Source organism: Pristiophorus japonicus, chromosome 9, assembly GCF_044704955.1.
Source record: "Pristiophorus japonicus isolate sPriJap1 chromosome 9, sPriJap1.hap1, whole genome shotgun sequence".
Classification (NCBI taxonomy): domain Eukaryota; kingdom Metazoa; phylum Chordata; class Chondrichthyes; family Pristiophoridae; genus Pristiophorus; species Pristiophorus japonicus.
In genome coordinates this window covers 133,418,182-133,434,133 of record NC_091985.1, presented here as the reverse complement: position 1 = coordinate 133,434,133, position 15,952 = coordinate 133,418,182, and the positions used below count along the sequence as shown (strand labels likewise).

Genomic DNA, 15,952 nt, shown 5'->3' with positions numbered 1-15,952 from the left:
AATTGAACAATTGCATTCAGTTTATTACAAAGCCAATTAACAGATTAATGTTACTTGCGTAATGTCATGCAAATATTTCAGGAACAACAGGTGGAACCCAGGAAGAGTGATAAATGGTTTGTTGTCGGCTTCCTGGCTAATTATTTTGCAGTTAATATTTTTATGTTGCATGTGAATGTGCTTCAGCATCATTTAAATTATTTTTGTGTCTCCAATTTTCCCCCCTCCTAGCCTCAAGCACCCCTGCTTGGACAAGGTCCCTTGTATGTTGTATTCATCTCCATCACTGGGGATTAACCGTGTCTCTGAATTCCCAATCCTAATTTTTGCTAGCATATGAACCTTATTAGATAGCTCCTATCTTTTGATACTGATTTCCTTTCTTTCTGATTATATTTTGTTTGCCCCTGACCAGTACTGTGTCACGTGAAGGTAGAATTCTGAGTTTGAAGTAATAGTACTGCAATTGCCAGTGTGAAAATTACAGAAGTGCAATTTAATTCAATTTGGACATAGAATTGCATAGAATGTACAGCACACAAACAGGCCATTCCATCCAACCAGTCCATGGCAGTGTTTATGCTCCACCCGAGTGCTTCAGAATCAATACTGTCGCTCCCATCTGTGTTGTTTGATGCAACCAGTGATATATACCTCCGGACCCCGCCGCTTCCGACCTCCACTCCACGCCGCTTCCGACCTCAGAACCTCGCCGCTTCTGACCTCCAGACCCCGCAAGTCCCAACCTCCAGAACCCGCCAGTCCCAACCTCCGCTCCTCGCCGCTTCCGACCTCCGCTCTTCGCCGCTTCCGACCTCCGTTCCACTCCTCGCCGCTTCCGACCTCCGCTCCTCACCGGTCCCGACGACCGCTCCGCTCCTCGCCGCTTCCGACCTCCTCTCCTCGCCACTTCCGACCTCCGCTCCTCACCGGTCCCGACGACCGCTCCTCGCCGCTTCCGACCTCTGCTCCTCGCCGCTTCCGGCCTCCGCTCCTCGCCGCTTCCGACCTCTGCTCCTCGCCGCTTCCGACCTCCGCTCCTCGCCGGTCCCGACCTCCGCTCCTCACCGGTCCCGACGACCGCTCCGCTCCTCGCCGCTTCCGACCTCCGCTCCTCGCCGCTTCCGACCTCCACTCCTCGCCGCTTCCGACCTCTGAACCTCGCCGCTCCCGACCTCCGCTCCTCGCCGGTCCGGACCGCGCCGGTCCCGACCTCCGCTCCTCGCCGGTCCCGACCTCCACTCCTCGCCGCTTCCGACCTCTGAACCTCGCCGCTCCCGACCTCCGCTCCTCGCCGGTCCGGACCGCGCCGGTCCCGACCTCCGCTCCTCGCCGGTTCCGACCTCCGCTCCTCGCCGCTTCCGGCCTCCGCTCCTCGCCGCTTCCGACCTCTGCTCCTCGTCACTTCCGACCTCCGCTCCTCGTCACTTCCGGCCTCCGCTCCTCGCCGCTTCCGACCTCCGCTCCTCGCCGCTCCCAACCTCCGCTCCTCGCCGGTCCCGACCTCCGCTCCTCGCCGCTTCCGACCTCCGCTCCTCGCCGATCCCGACCTCCGCTCCTCGCCGATTTCGACCTCTGAATCTCGCCGCTTCCGACCTCCGCTCCTCGCTGGTCCCGACCTCCGCTCCTCGCTGGTCCCGACCTCCGCTCCACACCGCTTCCAACCTCTGCTCCTCGCCGCTTCCGACCTCTGAACTCCGCCGCTTCTGACCTCCTCTCCTCGCCGGTCCCGACCTCCGCACCTCGCCGGTCCCGACCTCCTCTCCTCGCCGGTCCCGACCTCCGCACCTCGCCGGTCCCGACCTCCTCTCCTCGCCGGTCCCGACCTCCGCACCTCGCCGGTCCCGACCTCCGCACCTCGCCGGTCCCGACCTCCGCTCCTCGCCGGTCCCAACCTATGCGTCGTTGATTCAGAATGGGCGAGGTCCGGAGGTCGGGACTGGCGAGGTCCGGAGATTGGAAGCGGAGAGGAGAGGATGGACGAGGTACAGAGGAGCAGAGAGGTTGGAGCCCAGAGGTGGAGCAGCATGAACAAGACCAAGGGAAGGCGCAGCACGGGCCAATAACAAGGCTGAGGTCATGAGACTCACATTGCGTACTATGAATTCCATGTAGAGAGAGGTCCTGTGAGGAGGAGGAAGGAGAGGACAGTAGAAGTATGTTTGAGTTTGCGTGTGTGTATTGGCACATGTAGCGGAGCCTGGTCTCCCTTGGGTTCCCTTGCCACTGGACCAAGACCTTGCTCTGTCAAGCCCGTGTGGTGGTTGGTGTGCAATGGCCACCACACATTAAAAGAATTCATGCACAGGCATCTTCCGCCATTTAAAATGGAGTTCATCAGTCACCTGAGTACTCATTGTTAGTGTGGAAGCAGGTCATCCTCGACCCCGAGGGACTGCCTATGATGATGATGATGATATATAAATGCTCTTTAACTGGGAGTTCTGTATGCCATATCAGAATTCTATATATTATCTGTGACAGATATTATGCCCTGGTCTGTTTGACAGTGCAGATGGAATAAAGGTGTGGTTGTATCAAGCCTGTTATCTTCTGAATTTGGCATAAGAACTACTACCACTTGGAAAATAACCCCCTCTGTTTCTTCACCTGAGTAACATTTCTCTAATTGTCTTTCCAGGAATGGACTGATGCACTATTCAGTCTGGCAACTAACCTACTGGCACAGAACAGGTCAAGAGACACTTTATTGGACAAAGTGTAAGTTTAATCATTGTTTTTTTTTGCTTTCATTTTACTTGTTTCAATATTTTCTAAAACACAGAAAACATCACTACCCTAAAGATTTTGTACCTTTATTCCCACAACTGGAATCAATACCACGGGATTTAGATTAATATGTCACACAACATAAATTCAATGAGGTAGATTTTGAAGTTGTGCAATAATGTTAACTGGGTGATAGCGAATCGGCAGCCCGTTTTACATCTCTCCCGATTTTTATTTCCATTGATTTCATAGACGCCGGTTCGCTATCACCCGTTTTACACTGTTGACCACCTAGTTTACTTGTGTTTTATTATTTTTAGGCTTTATGATCAGTATAATGTGACCCAAATTAAATATGTTTACAAGAATATCTTGGGGATCCAGGCTATGGTCCCATTAGGCTGCACAGCCGCCCAGCGATCTAGCGGTCCCGCACAGGCCGCTCAATGGCTTTATAATGGGAAAGAAAGACATGTGCTCAGTAATTTGAATGGGACACGCAGCCCCTTAAAAGGGCCATGCACCCAAAAGAAAATTAGTGGGATCATTGGATCTAGGTAATTTGGGCATTTGGTGGAAATACTTCAAATTGACAGACTGTATGTGACAATTCTAAACAATAACCAATAGCATCAGGGACCAAAAAATAAATGTATGCCAGAGGTGATGAGGAGTGGTACTGTGTCAGGCAAAGCTTTTCTTGGGGAAGGTTGTTGGTGGTAGAATGCTTCTGCTTTTTAGAGGTGGATTTGTCCCAGTTGATCTATTCCCCCAATCTTGTAGACGCCACCATGTTGTTCATGCATCAATACTAACACCAGCAAGGCCCAAGTTGATCAAACTTCTGTTTACCTTCCTTTTGGAAACATTATATTCATGCTGAGTTCAATCTTTCTCCCAGAGAATGAGGAGGACTATGATTCATAGATTCAGTTGTATGAAAGGACTCATTGTGATTGACTCTATATTAGCCTTGAAGCAATCAAACTTTTTCACAAATACAAAACTACTGACGTATATAGAATAACTGGGAGCACACTGTCAATAAAATTGTTTCTAAGCATATTTGAAATAAAGTGGTTTCAAGGCAAGGCACGAAGCCATAGTTTGATGAGGCCTACAGGATTTACAGAGATGAAGAGTCACCATGGCACCAACGACAGAAGCAACCATGTTAAGAGACTCACCATGTATTTACAGTGACTTGAGATCAAATAAGGAACATTTCACATGATTATATATCTTTTTTGCTTGTTGTCAAAGCCTGAAATGGTTGACTAGTCAAATTATGATTACACATCAAACTATTGCTATCAAATCGTGCGTGAATTAACAAAGATGTCTACTGGATGCAAAAATGATACATTTTTAGAAAAAAAGCTAGAACAGGACTTTTCAATGACTCTTTGCTTCCAAGTCGCAAACAAATGATAGAAGCAAACGATAAGCAGCAGCTATGTTATTCCAATCGTATTAAAGTCAGCGTTTGTGAAGGAAAACATAATTTATTGCTCTTGATGGAAGGAAGGTACTAAGGAGTCATTGTCTGGCTTATCAAGATGTGCACATTCGAATCACTGCGATCCTTTTTAACGATCTGTCGGCTGGGTTTTCGGGTGGTTTGCGACTGGGTTTTCACCTCGGCGAAAACTCGGGCACTCAGCTGTTTTTCGCCCAGTCGCCATACTCGGCTCGATTTTTGCGGCCGCGATTAGAAGCACCGCTGGGTAGAGCTGCGCCGGGTGTAACAATTCGTATTGTGACAACGTCCGAGTTTAGAGACCCACCCGACCCGTACGCCCCTGATGACACGGCAGCAGTAAGTTGGATAAATGGAAAAGAAGGTAAGTTAAAGTTATTGGGCTCAATTTTCCCCATTTATCTGCACCGTTTTTTTGGCGTGCGCCGTTTTTTTTTGGAGTAAGTTAAAATCTCCAAGTTTCCCCAAAGTTTATGCGCCAGCGTAACTCAGTTAGGCACGATATTTTTAGGTTAGGATTTTTTGGGGGGCGTAACCTGATGTCTGCGCCAGTTTTTCACATTGAAGCAAGTTTGGCCAAATTACATTTTTCCTTGGATGGAGTATGTGACCACTCCCAAAAATCTTTCTGGGCACATAGGAAAAAGCAGCACACATTAAAAAATCAGCACAGCATGATGCCATTGTTTTTAGGCAAAGTTTTGGAGGGAGTCAAGCAGGCAAAGAATATGCATCATGAAGCTTAATTGTTTCAAGGTCAAAAGGGAGAAAATGGAAGTCTAATGCAATTCTTTAATTTTTGATTTCTTTCAAAGTACCACGCCATCACCGAACGTCTCCTCACTGGGCTCAAAGGTCGGAGCGTCAGCCGGCAGAATCCCTCCCTCACCCAGACATGGGCTCGGGGCTCGGCTTCAAAAGAAGCCCGGGGGTGCGGGGGGGTGGGGGGTGGAAGCCGAGCTGAACTGCCAGCCACTTATATAAGGGATGAGAACCCTTAGGCTATACAGCAGCTTCAAAAAGAAGCTCGGGGTTGGAAGCCGAGCCTCTGTGTCCGGGCGAGGGCACGATTCTGCCGGCTGACACGCTGACCCTCGAGCCCAGTGAGGAGATGTTTGGTGGTGGCATGGTACTTTGAAAAACATCAAAAATTAAACAATTGCATTAGATGTTGTTTCTTCATTGAATGCCTAGCTTCCCGTTCTAAGCAAGCCTATTGCGCATGTGCAAACCAGGGTGTGGTCCATACTGGGGTGTCGACCTTGGGGAGAGAGTCAGAGGGTCCAAGTTTGCACTGACCCTTAGAACGGTGCATCTCCGTTTTTTAGAACAGAAACGGCGCCTATTATTTACCTGCATATTCTCCACGCAGTCCGATCGATCCAGGTCCTTGGCGCAATGCAGCAGAACACATGGGGGGGGGCGGAGCCAAGTCCGGGTCCGGGAAAGCAGTGCTGGGACCTCTGCACATGCGCGCTAGAGTGTGTGTGCATGTGCAATAGCTCCTCACCCCTAGAATCTGTGTGCGTGTGCTGTGTGAGAGGGGCCCGAAGCATGCTGCCCTAGTCCTGGCCGAATGGGCTCCCCCGATGCCGTGTTCATGTGAGCAGGCCCCCAATGGCCCTAGCAGCAATGGTTGTGCCTATGTGTGGGCGCACGCTTTGATTTGAAGTATCTTGAATAGTTTATGACAAGATTGGGATCTTTACTGCATAACTTGCCAAAGGCATTATTGTCAACCAGCAAGTCAAAGGCAGAAGATGCTCGGCAACAGGGTTAATGTGCGTGATGGGCACATGAAGCATTCAGAGAGCAGGGATGGCTTCATGCAGCGTGTGAAAGTAAAGGAACAGGCCAAGAGGGGGCGAGGCAGATGGGGACCTGGCTCGAGCTGAATTACCAAGCTGGCTGAAGTCAGAAACCCTCCCCCCCCCGACCCCCATTCCTCCCCTCCACCCCCTCTCTGCACCCCTACTGTCAGAAACACACAGAGAGACACTGACAGAAACACGTTCCCTTCACATATTTTTTATTTGTTATTGATTGGTTGCTTATTACTTTGGTCTTGGTGCTTTAGGTGCAGGATTCCTTCTATTTTTTATTTGTTAATTAATTGCTTATTACTTTTTGTGCTTTGTTTAGTGCTTTATAAGTCTTGGTGCTTTCCTTGTATTTTTTATTTGTTATTGAATGCTTATTTTTGTGCTTTGTTTAGTGCTTAGTGCTTTAAATGTACTTATGCTTCTTTAATGCTGTTGTGAAGGTGTTTAGTGCTTTGGAAATTCTTCTAACTTCCCTCCCCCTCCCCCCCCACCATCTCTGACTACCTACGCCAGATTTCTAAAGTGTCTGCAAGGTTTTTCTGAGCATACAAAAGTGGACACTTACGCTGGCCTAAGTTAGTTTGGAGTAACTATTGGCTAATCTAAACTTGCTTAAATGGCCAAAACAGGCTGGTAATGCCCCCTTTTGGAAAAAAAAACTGAACTGAAAAGAAACTGAACTAACTCACAGAAACTGGAGCAAACTAAATGTAGAGAATTGCTATTTTTATGATACTCCAAAAAAACTAGTTGCTCCAAAAAAATAGGAGCAACTCCTGTCGAAACTTGGGAAGAAGTTGTGAGTGCTTTGTCCTGCTGTTTTGAAATTCTTGCAAAGCTACAATTGAAATATGGGAGCAATATTGACAATGCGATACTTCGGGCAAGCCTTTTGCATGATTGTGCTGTGGAGGAGAAGATTGATTAGGCATCATCACCTGAGGAACCTCAGAACACATGTGGGATGATGGGCAGTAGGCCTTACCCACATCGGGTATATCGAGACAGGCGTTCATACCTACACCTGAGTGATGCAGATTGTGTGAGAAGGCTGCGTTTCCGCAAAGAAGTTGTTACCGAGATCTGTGAGTTAACAAAAGTAGATCTGCACCCCAGAAGCGTCAGGAGAACTGCTTTGTCAGTTGAAGTAAATGTTACAGCTGCACTTTAATTTTATGCATCTGGATCATTCCAGGCCACAACTGGGGATGTGTGCATCATTTCTCAACATGCAACACATATCTGCATTCTGCACTATATGCCCAAAGAAAGGACTACATAAAATTCCCCATAACCGCCCAGGCAATGCGTGACAGGGCTTTGGGCTTCTCCAGGATTGCTGGCTTCCCAAAGGTACACGGCTGCATTGATTGTACCCACATCACCTTGCGAGCACCTTTGGAGGATTCCGAGATGTACAGAAACAGAAAAGGCTTCCACTCCGTGAATGTGCAACTTGTCTGTGACGACATGCATTGCATCAGGTCACTTGATGTGAGATACCCTGGGAGCACCATGAGGCGTTCATCCTACGCGAGAGTGTTGTATCTGCCATGTTTCAGCAGCAGCCAGAAAGGCAGAGCTGGCTGCTGGGGAACAAAGGGTACGGCCTCAGCACCTGGCTCATGACGCCCCTACCCGGACGGAAGCTGACCGGGAATACATGTCGCACATTACAACGCGCAGCATAATAGAGAGGACCATTGGTATCTTGAAACAGCGTTTCCAATGCCTGGACCATTCCAGAGGCTACTTGCAATACTCCCCTGAGATTGTCGGTCTGTTCACTGTTGTGTGCTGCCTGCTGCATAACTTAGCCATCATGAGGCAGCAGCAGCTGGTAGTAGAAGACCCACCTGAGGTGAGAGTGGCTGATGATGAGGAGGAAAATGCAGATGATGAGGAGGAAGACGAGGAAGCCATGCAACTACCTGAACCCAGAGCACAACGGCAGAGAAGGGCAGGCCATCATGCCCCTTTAACGATTGCTCGAGCCTTGCGCCAGCAGCTCACCCGTGAACGCTTTGCTGCCTGAAGGCTCAGCGGCAACTATTCCACATGGACCATGTTTACTATTTGGACCTGTTCTGTAATCTTGTGTTGTGTTAATGGAACTAATAATGGAAATGATTCTTCTTTAGTTCAAAAAATTGTGTTAATAATGGAACAAAAAATGGAAATGCTTCAGTTAGAATTTAAAATATATTTTTTTGAAAATGTTCACACTTGTTTGGGCCCAAGTTTCCACATGATTTGCGCCTGATTTTTAGGAGCAACTGGTGGAGAACGGACTATCTTAGAAATCGCAATTCTCCACATTTTTTTTTCTGCAGTTCTAGTCAGTTAGAACAGTTCTACTTTGGAACAGAATTTTTTCTTCAAAAGGGGGCGTGTCCGGCCACTGACGCCTGATTTGAAAGTTTCCACAGTGAAAATGTACTCCAAACTAACTTAGAATGGAGCAAGTGAAGATTTTTGTAGAACTGGAAAAACCTTGTCTACACATTAAAAAATCAGGCGCAGGTTACAAATTAGGCGTCGGGAACGAGGTGGGGGGGGAGGGGGGGTGAAGGGAACTCATTAAATTCGACAATAAATCCTTATTTATACTTCTACAAATATTATACAAATAAATCCAACCTGAATAAACATTTATAAGCAAAGAAAAGATTAAATAAACCATCTTCCTACCTGTGTGAAAGTGCTTCAGCCAGCCTCACAAGTTGAGGCAGCCGTTTGTTCCCGCGGGGGGGGGAGGAGCGCCCGTTCGTTCCCGCGGGGGGGGGGGGGGGAGGAGCGCCCGTTCGTTCCCGCGGGGGAGGGAGGAGGCACCCGTTTGTTCCCGCGGGGGAGGGAGGAGCGCCCGTTTGTTCCCGCGGGGGAGGGAGGAGGCAGCCGTTTGTTCCCGCGGGGGGGGGGGGGGGAGGAGCGCCCGTTCGTTCCCGCGGGGGGGGGAGGAGCGCCCGTTCGTTCCCGCGGGGGGGGGGAGGAGGCAGCCGTTCGTTCCCGCGGGGGCGGCGGAGGAGACAGTGAGAAGGCTGCAAGAAGCCTCAGTGCTGATGGCAATGTGCTTTTCTTAAAAAATGTTCAAAAATTAAACAGCTACAAAGAACTACAAAAATGGCCGAGTGCCAATGTTTCCTTCACACTGCGCGTGTGCGAATGCTCCAAAGCGCACGCGCAGCGTTGCCGGCAGGAAAAAAACTAATTTAAATGGTACCCGCCCCCTCCCACTTACAAAATCGGCGCGAGTGTAGGCTCCACCCCCCTGGGCGCCGCGCCAAACAGACAAGGAGCTGCAAAGCGCTCCAGAATCGCGCGGTTTTTTTCCGGCGCCGTTTTAGGCGCAAAAACGGGCTCCCAGCTCGGAGGGGCACCCGTTTTTTATCGTGTGGAAACTTGGGCCCTTTGTACTTAACTTTAATCAAAATATTCTTGTTTCAAACTTTAAAGTTTTCAGTTAAGATCACTTACCAACTTTAACATCACTTACAAACTTTTAAACTTGCAAATTTGCATCACTTACAAAAAACTTTTAATTTGAGAACAGTTACAACAATAATAATAACAACAACAGCAGCAACAGCAAAGAAAGGCTGCACCCATATCTCCTCCACCTGATTCGAAGACCGCCCGCTGCATTTGGTGACTCCACCCCTGCTCGCAGGCTGTGGTGCAGCGTTTCTCGGATTGGTACCAAGCTTATTCTTTCGAGCATCTCGGTTAATGCGTACTTTTTGATGGGGACGTGGGAAGACGGTAATCGGGAAGGCCCTGCTTGGGCCTCTTCAGAGGTTGATCTGGGGATTGGAAATGGGAGTGGCAGTTGATTCCATCAATGTCCGGTGGGGTCTGGACGTGTTCCCTTATTGCAGCAGCTAATTCCGACATTTTCTCCCTCATGAGCCCCAATAGTGTCTCCGCTACCTGCGACATTCCATCCCTAATGTGCCCGGACAGTGTTCCCATTTCTCATGAGAGTGTTGTTACTGCTCCCAACAGTCCTGATACCTCATCACCCACCCCACTGATGGTGTCCAGGAGTGATCGGATAAGATCAGTGCTCTCCCCACTCATTGCCATCATCTGAACCACATCTGTTAAATCCTGCACCTCAGGAGAGAGCTGTCGAGCTCTCCTGCTCTTCCTCACCCTGGGTGTGGCTCGCTGCACCTCACTGGGACCTGCAGCCTCGGACAGTGTGAAACCACGAAATGTCCCAACACTCATACCACTCAGGAAAGGGGCTGGCATCTTAATGGGCGGCACCTGCACCTCCTCCAGAATGAGTACAACAGTGGGGGCTTCATCCTCCCCCTCACTCTCCCCCTCACCCTCATCTCCATGCTCTTGGTCTGAATGGTTGGATTGGAAGATGTTCTCCTCTTCAGGCTTCTCTGCATCTGAATCATCTTCTGCTTTGGCCTCAGCCTCGTCAGGGTTGGCCTCAAGTTCTGCAAAATATAACAGAACAGACAAATGGTTAGCAGCAGAGGAGGGGGCAGGGTGGGTGGCATGAGTAGGCTCACACAGCACAGGTAGCAGGCTCATTTGAAGGACCAGGATGAATGATAGCATATTGCATCAACCGAAGCGTAGCTAACGGAGACATCCCCATGAACTGAAGCATGGCGAGCCCGCGCAGTACTTGCCTTTTAGCAAAGCCAGACTGTGGAATTTTCAGGACTTACCCTCTCCCTCGAGTGTGGGCCCAGCTTGTGCAGTGGTGGTTGCTTTTCTCCAGGCAGGACCCATCAAAGAGCGACCCTCTCTTCCAAGGGTGTCAGTGAGTGCAGATTTGCTGGGCCTCCTCCTGTTCAAGTTCTCTCTCTTTTGTTGTGGCCCACTTTCCTCTGCAAAGAGGAAAATATAACATTTTAGAGAGGGTGTCTTTCTGTTGGGTGGGACATACAGATGGTCACATTTACAATTGCAATTCCAGTGAATAAATGAAAATATTACTTACACTAACGATTTGACCAAGGTCTGGCCACTTCTTTTTGCACTGGCCTCTGGACTTCGGGGTGGTCACCATTACACAGTAATCTTCTGCAAGTTGGTTCCAGCGTTTCTTCATTTCTTTTGGTGAAACTTTTATTTGACCTCTGCTGGTGTCCAGCTTGTGCCATCTCAATTACAGTACCCAGTGCCTCCACTTCATCCTGTGAGAAATTCTTGGTCCTTGAGCCACGTTGCATATTGCAGCTCCGATTTTTTTCCATTGAGAATTAAAGCTCTCAGACAGCACTCAAAGTTCTCACACACAACTGGCTCTTTAAAAATGGCTGAATGCAGACCGGGAGGTGTACTGGGCACGTGCACCCATAACAGTCACGTAAAAAAGTCCATTTTTATTTTTGCGCATGTGCAGAAGGGAGGGCATCGTTTTATCGGTGCAGACATTCGGCTCCAGCCCCCGAAACTAAAGGACAGGCTGCGTGGCACCAATTTCAAAAATTAGAACGGGGAAACTTTCAAATTTTTTTTGGAGTAGTCGGGGCCAAATAAAACGGGCGTAACTCTTGAAATACCATTTTTAAAAAACGGCATTGGGGAAAATTGAGCCCTTTATTTTTATATATTTTTACAGCAATTTGTCAGGTAAGGGTGTTGGCAATGTTTTTTGAATCTTTAAAAAAAAAAATGTTTTTCCCCCTCCCAAGGCCTCTCTCAGAGCGCTACAGTTGGCAAGGATCCTGTTTTTGCGCTGTACAAATAGTGTAATGCCTCCCTTTGCGCTACATCCCTGGCACAGACCCCAAATGCCGAAAGTTAGGCAATTAATCGGTAACGCTAATTGGGCAATAATTTTCCCACCCCACCTCCATTTCCTCTTTAGCATGAAGAAGCAGAAACTGCCCATTGGATGGAAGATTGCAAATATCGGGCCCGATATTTACGGGGAGGTGGGGTGCGTGCAGTCGTGCGAGCAAAACCGGGCAAGGCCGGGGACTCTGAGGTCATGCCAAATTTAACTGATTTTGCTTTTCTTTTGACATGGCTGCAATTGACATAATGATCTTAAGTCCATTGTACATTGGGAAGACAATTGTTACACCTTACTCACAATTAAATAACAAGTCCTTTGGTCAGAGGTGGAAAGTTATTTCAGTTTGTGTCTTGCTTTATGTACTGTTGTCTGACGCATTTTAAATTTGCAAAGCAAGCAAAAAAAAAACACCCTTTCCCCGCATAGATTGGGTCAGCTTTTACCTACTCCTTCGTGGCCATACCTACAAAAATTGTACGGCAGTGGAACTGTCACCGAGAGGCTATAGTTTAAAACGGTGATTTGATACTGCAATCCCATCAGAGGTTCAAAACACTGATGAACAAATTTATTCTTGCCAACATGCATGGCGATTAACATTGACAGATATAATTAGCCCTGTAGTAGACTGCTGTGGTAATATTTGATTATAATTTGAAATAAAAGTAAGTGAAATGAAAATATTATGAGATATATGTCACACAGTCTCCTCATGTTTGTGTGACTCTTGTGGTGCAATCATTACTGTGGGTTTACAATTAAGTCATATTTTAGTCATCTCCCTCCAATTAAGACACCATTGAATTTACAAATGTTTTCACTCCAAATTTAACCAACTCTACCCTAATTCAAACTTCTACTTCGGGCATATTTTCCCAGAAATTAGTTCCCATTTATTTTTGCAGATTAATTATCCCTTTACCGTGTTCTAAATTTCTCTAATGCTCAGTTACCTTCTGGATTGTTGCAGAAGCTGGCTCTGTAGTTCCTCACTCACCTTGCAGCAACTGTATCTGCTGCCATTATGTATTCCCATGCAAACCACAATCCGCTCCTGCGTAATAAGGCTGCTTCAGTATGCCAATAAACAACACTTGCTGCCATAATGACTGCTGTTGCAATCTTAGTTGCCACAATTTTAACCTGAAAGGGGCATTAGCGACATCATTCAAAGTTACAAAATGATGCAAGGCATATTTCACATGCAGGACTTCAAACACTATTATGGAAATGCACCCATTATAATTGAAAATCTGTATACATCACATCATGAGACGCATACACAATGCACTGAAAATATCCAGTGGCCTTGGGGAGCAGGAATTGTAAAGTTATTTGGTCTACTACCATACTTTTAAGGTTAAATAAAACCACAAGTTCATTAGATATTAGCTTGAATTTTTCTGACAGCAGTGAAGGAATGCCGCTCGCCGTTCACTACGCTGGCAGCTGCCAACAAAGTTTTTGCGGGCTTTTGAGCACAGATTTGCTCTAATCTGGCATCTGATTCAGTGCGGCGCCATCTACAGGGGATCTGTGTCATGTATGAGCAACAGCAAAGCACTTCAACCAATCAGATTGAAGAATCATCACTGAGACCTGCCAAGTCGAAAGGAGGAAGTATACATTAGATTGAAATCATGTACTGGAAGCAAAATAAAGATTGAGAAAGACCGATAGGATTAAGAGGGAGAGAGATAAAACAGTAATTAACTTTTGAAGGAATGATACTCCACACATGTAAAATTACATTTTCAGGGCGAGAGATGTTTGCCAGTAATTACCACTTATCATGCCATTAAAAATTCACCAACCCAAACTTTTTCTGGCATCTTTAGTGAAGAAACAGTGGGTGAGTACGCAACTTCACACCATTGCACTGATTTCAGTGCTGAGTCTATTGGCGAGGTTCTGTTACAATACACCATGTGGTGGAGCGGAGCATCTCTGACAGCAACTTTTGGATTTCTGTGTTTAACTATGCACGTACAGATACCTGAAGTTGTTATCTAATTTACTCTGTGATAACGGTGAGCGCTGGATTAACAGGGCATCCAACAATGGTAAAACTGACCTCACTGTGACTATCGTGAATAAAAGAGGCAGATAACAATTATAAAACCACATTCAATCACTGGGATCAAGCAGACGGGTCATAAGAACATAAGAACATAAGAATTAGGAACAGGAGTAGGCCATCTAGCCCCTCGAGCCTGCTCCGCCATTCAACAAGATCATGGCTGATCTGGCCGGGGACTCAGCTCCACTTACCCGCCCGCTCCCTGTAACCCTTAATTCCCTTATTGGTTAAAAATCTATCTATCTGTGATTTGAATACACAGATAGATAGCCTCAACTGCGTCCTTGGGCAGAGAATTCCACAGATTCACAACCCTCTGGGAGAAGAAATTCCTTCTCAACTCGGTTTTAAATTGGCTCCCCCGTATTTTGAGGCTGTGCCCCCTAGTTCTAGTCTCCCCGACCAGTGGAAACAACCTCTCTGCCTCTATCCCTTTCATTATTTTAAATGTTTCTATAAGATCACCCCTCATCCTTCTGAACTCCAACAAGTAAAGACCCAGTCTACTCAATCTATCATCATAAGATAACCCCCTCATCTCCGGAATCAGCCTAGTGAATCGTCTCTATACCCCCTCCAAAGCTAGTATATCTTTCCTTAAGTAAGGTGACCAAAACTGCATGCAGTACTCCAGATGCGGCCTCACCAATAGCCTATGCAGCAGGACCTCCCTGCTTTTGTACTCCATCCCTCTCGCAATGAAGGCCAACATTCCATTCGCCTTCCTGATTACCTGCTGCACCTGCAAACTAACTTTTTGGGATTCATGCACAAGGACCCCCAGGTCACTCTGCACCGCAGCATGTTGTAATTTCTCCCCATTCAAATAATAATCCCTTTTACTGTTTTTTTTTCCAAGGTGGATGACCTCACATTTTCCGACATTGTATTCCATCTGCCAAACCTTAGCCCATTCGCTTAACCTATCTAAATCTCTTTGCAGCCTCTCTGTGTCCTCAATACAACCCGCTTTCCCACTAATCTTTGTGTCATCTGCAAATGTTGTTACACTACACTCTGTCCCCTCTTCCAGGTCATCTATGTATATTGTAAACAGTTGTGGTCCCAGCACCGATCCCTGTGGCACATCACTAACCACCGATTTTCAACCCAAAAAGGATCCATTTATCCCGACTCTCTGCTTTCTGTTAGCCAGCCAATTCTCTATCCATGCTAATACATTTCCTCTGACTTCGCGTACCTTTATCTTCTGCATTAACCTTTTGTGTGGCACCTTATCGAATGCCTTTTGGAAATCTAAATACACCACATCCATCGGTACACCTCTATCCACCATGCTCGATATATCCTCAAAGAATTCCAGTAAATTAGTTAAACATGATTTCCCCTTCATGAATCCATGTTGCGTCTGCTTGATTGCACTATTCCTATCTAGATATCCCGCTATTTCTTCCTTAATGATAGCTTCAAGCATTTTCCCCACTACAGATGTTAAACTAACCAGCCTATAGTTACCTGCCTTTTGTCTGCCCCCTTTTTTAAACAGAGGCGTTACATTAGCTGCTTTTCAATCCGCTGGTACCTCCCCAGAGTCCAGAGAATTTTGGTAGATTATAACGAATGCATCTGCTATAACTTCCGCCATCTCTTTTAATACCCTGGGATGCATTTCATCCGGACCAGGGGACTTGTCTTCCTTGAGTCCCATTAGCCTGTCCAGCAGTACCCCCCCCCCCCCCCCCCCCAGTGATAGTGATTATCTCAAGGTCCTCCCTTCCCACATTCCCGTGACCAGCAATTTTTGGCATGGTTTTTGTGTCTTCCACTGTGAAGACCGAAGCAAAATAATTGTTTAAAGTCTCAGCCATTTCCACATTTCCCATTATTAAATCCCCCTTCTCATCTTCTAAGGGACCAACATTTACTTTAGTTACTCTTTTCCGTAAACTTCCATTTCTTACATTACAACAGTGACTGCACTTCAAAAGTACCTCATTGGCTATAAAACACTTTGGGGCATCTTTCCTTTTCTATTGTCACTGCACTAAATTACCTGGGAAATGATTTCAGAACATGTTTAAAAAGTTGATTGTTGTTGTTACCAGCTG

General features: G+C 47.1%; 1 protein-coding gene across 3 annotated transcripts in view; it reads left to right on the top strand.

Moving 5' to 3' along the window:
• The window catches only part of plcb1 (phospholipase C beta 1), a 1,109,102-nt gene that overhangs the window by 656,371 nt on the left and 436,779 nt on the right, over positions 1-15,952 (top strand). For all 3 annotated transcript variants that reach the window (XM_070889862.1, XM_070889863.1, XM_070889865.1), the window contains exon 5: positions 2,642-2,721. In XM_070889862.1, the coding sequence (XP_070745963.1) occupies positions 2,642-2,721 (80 nt within the window). The remainder of the gene's footprint in view (positions 1-2,641; positions 2,722-15,952) is intronic.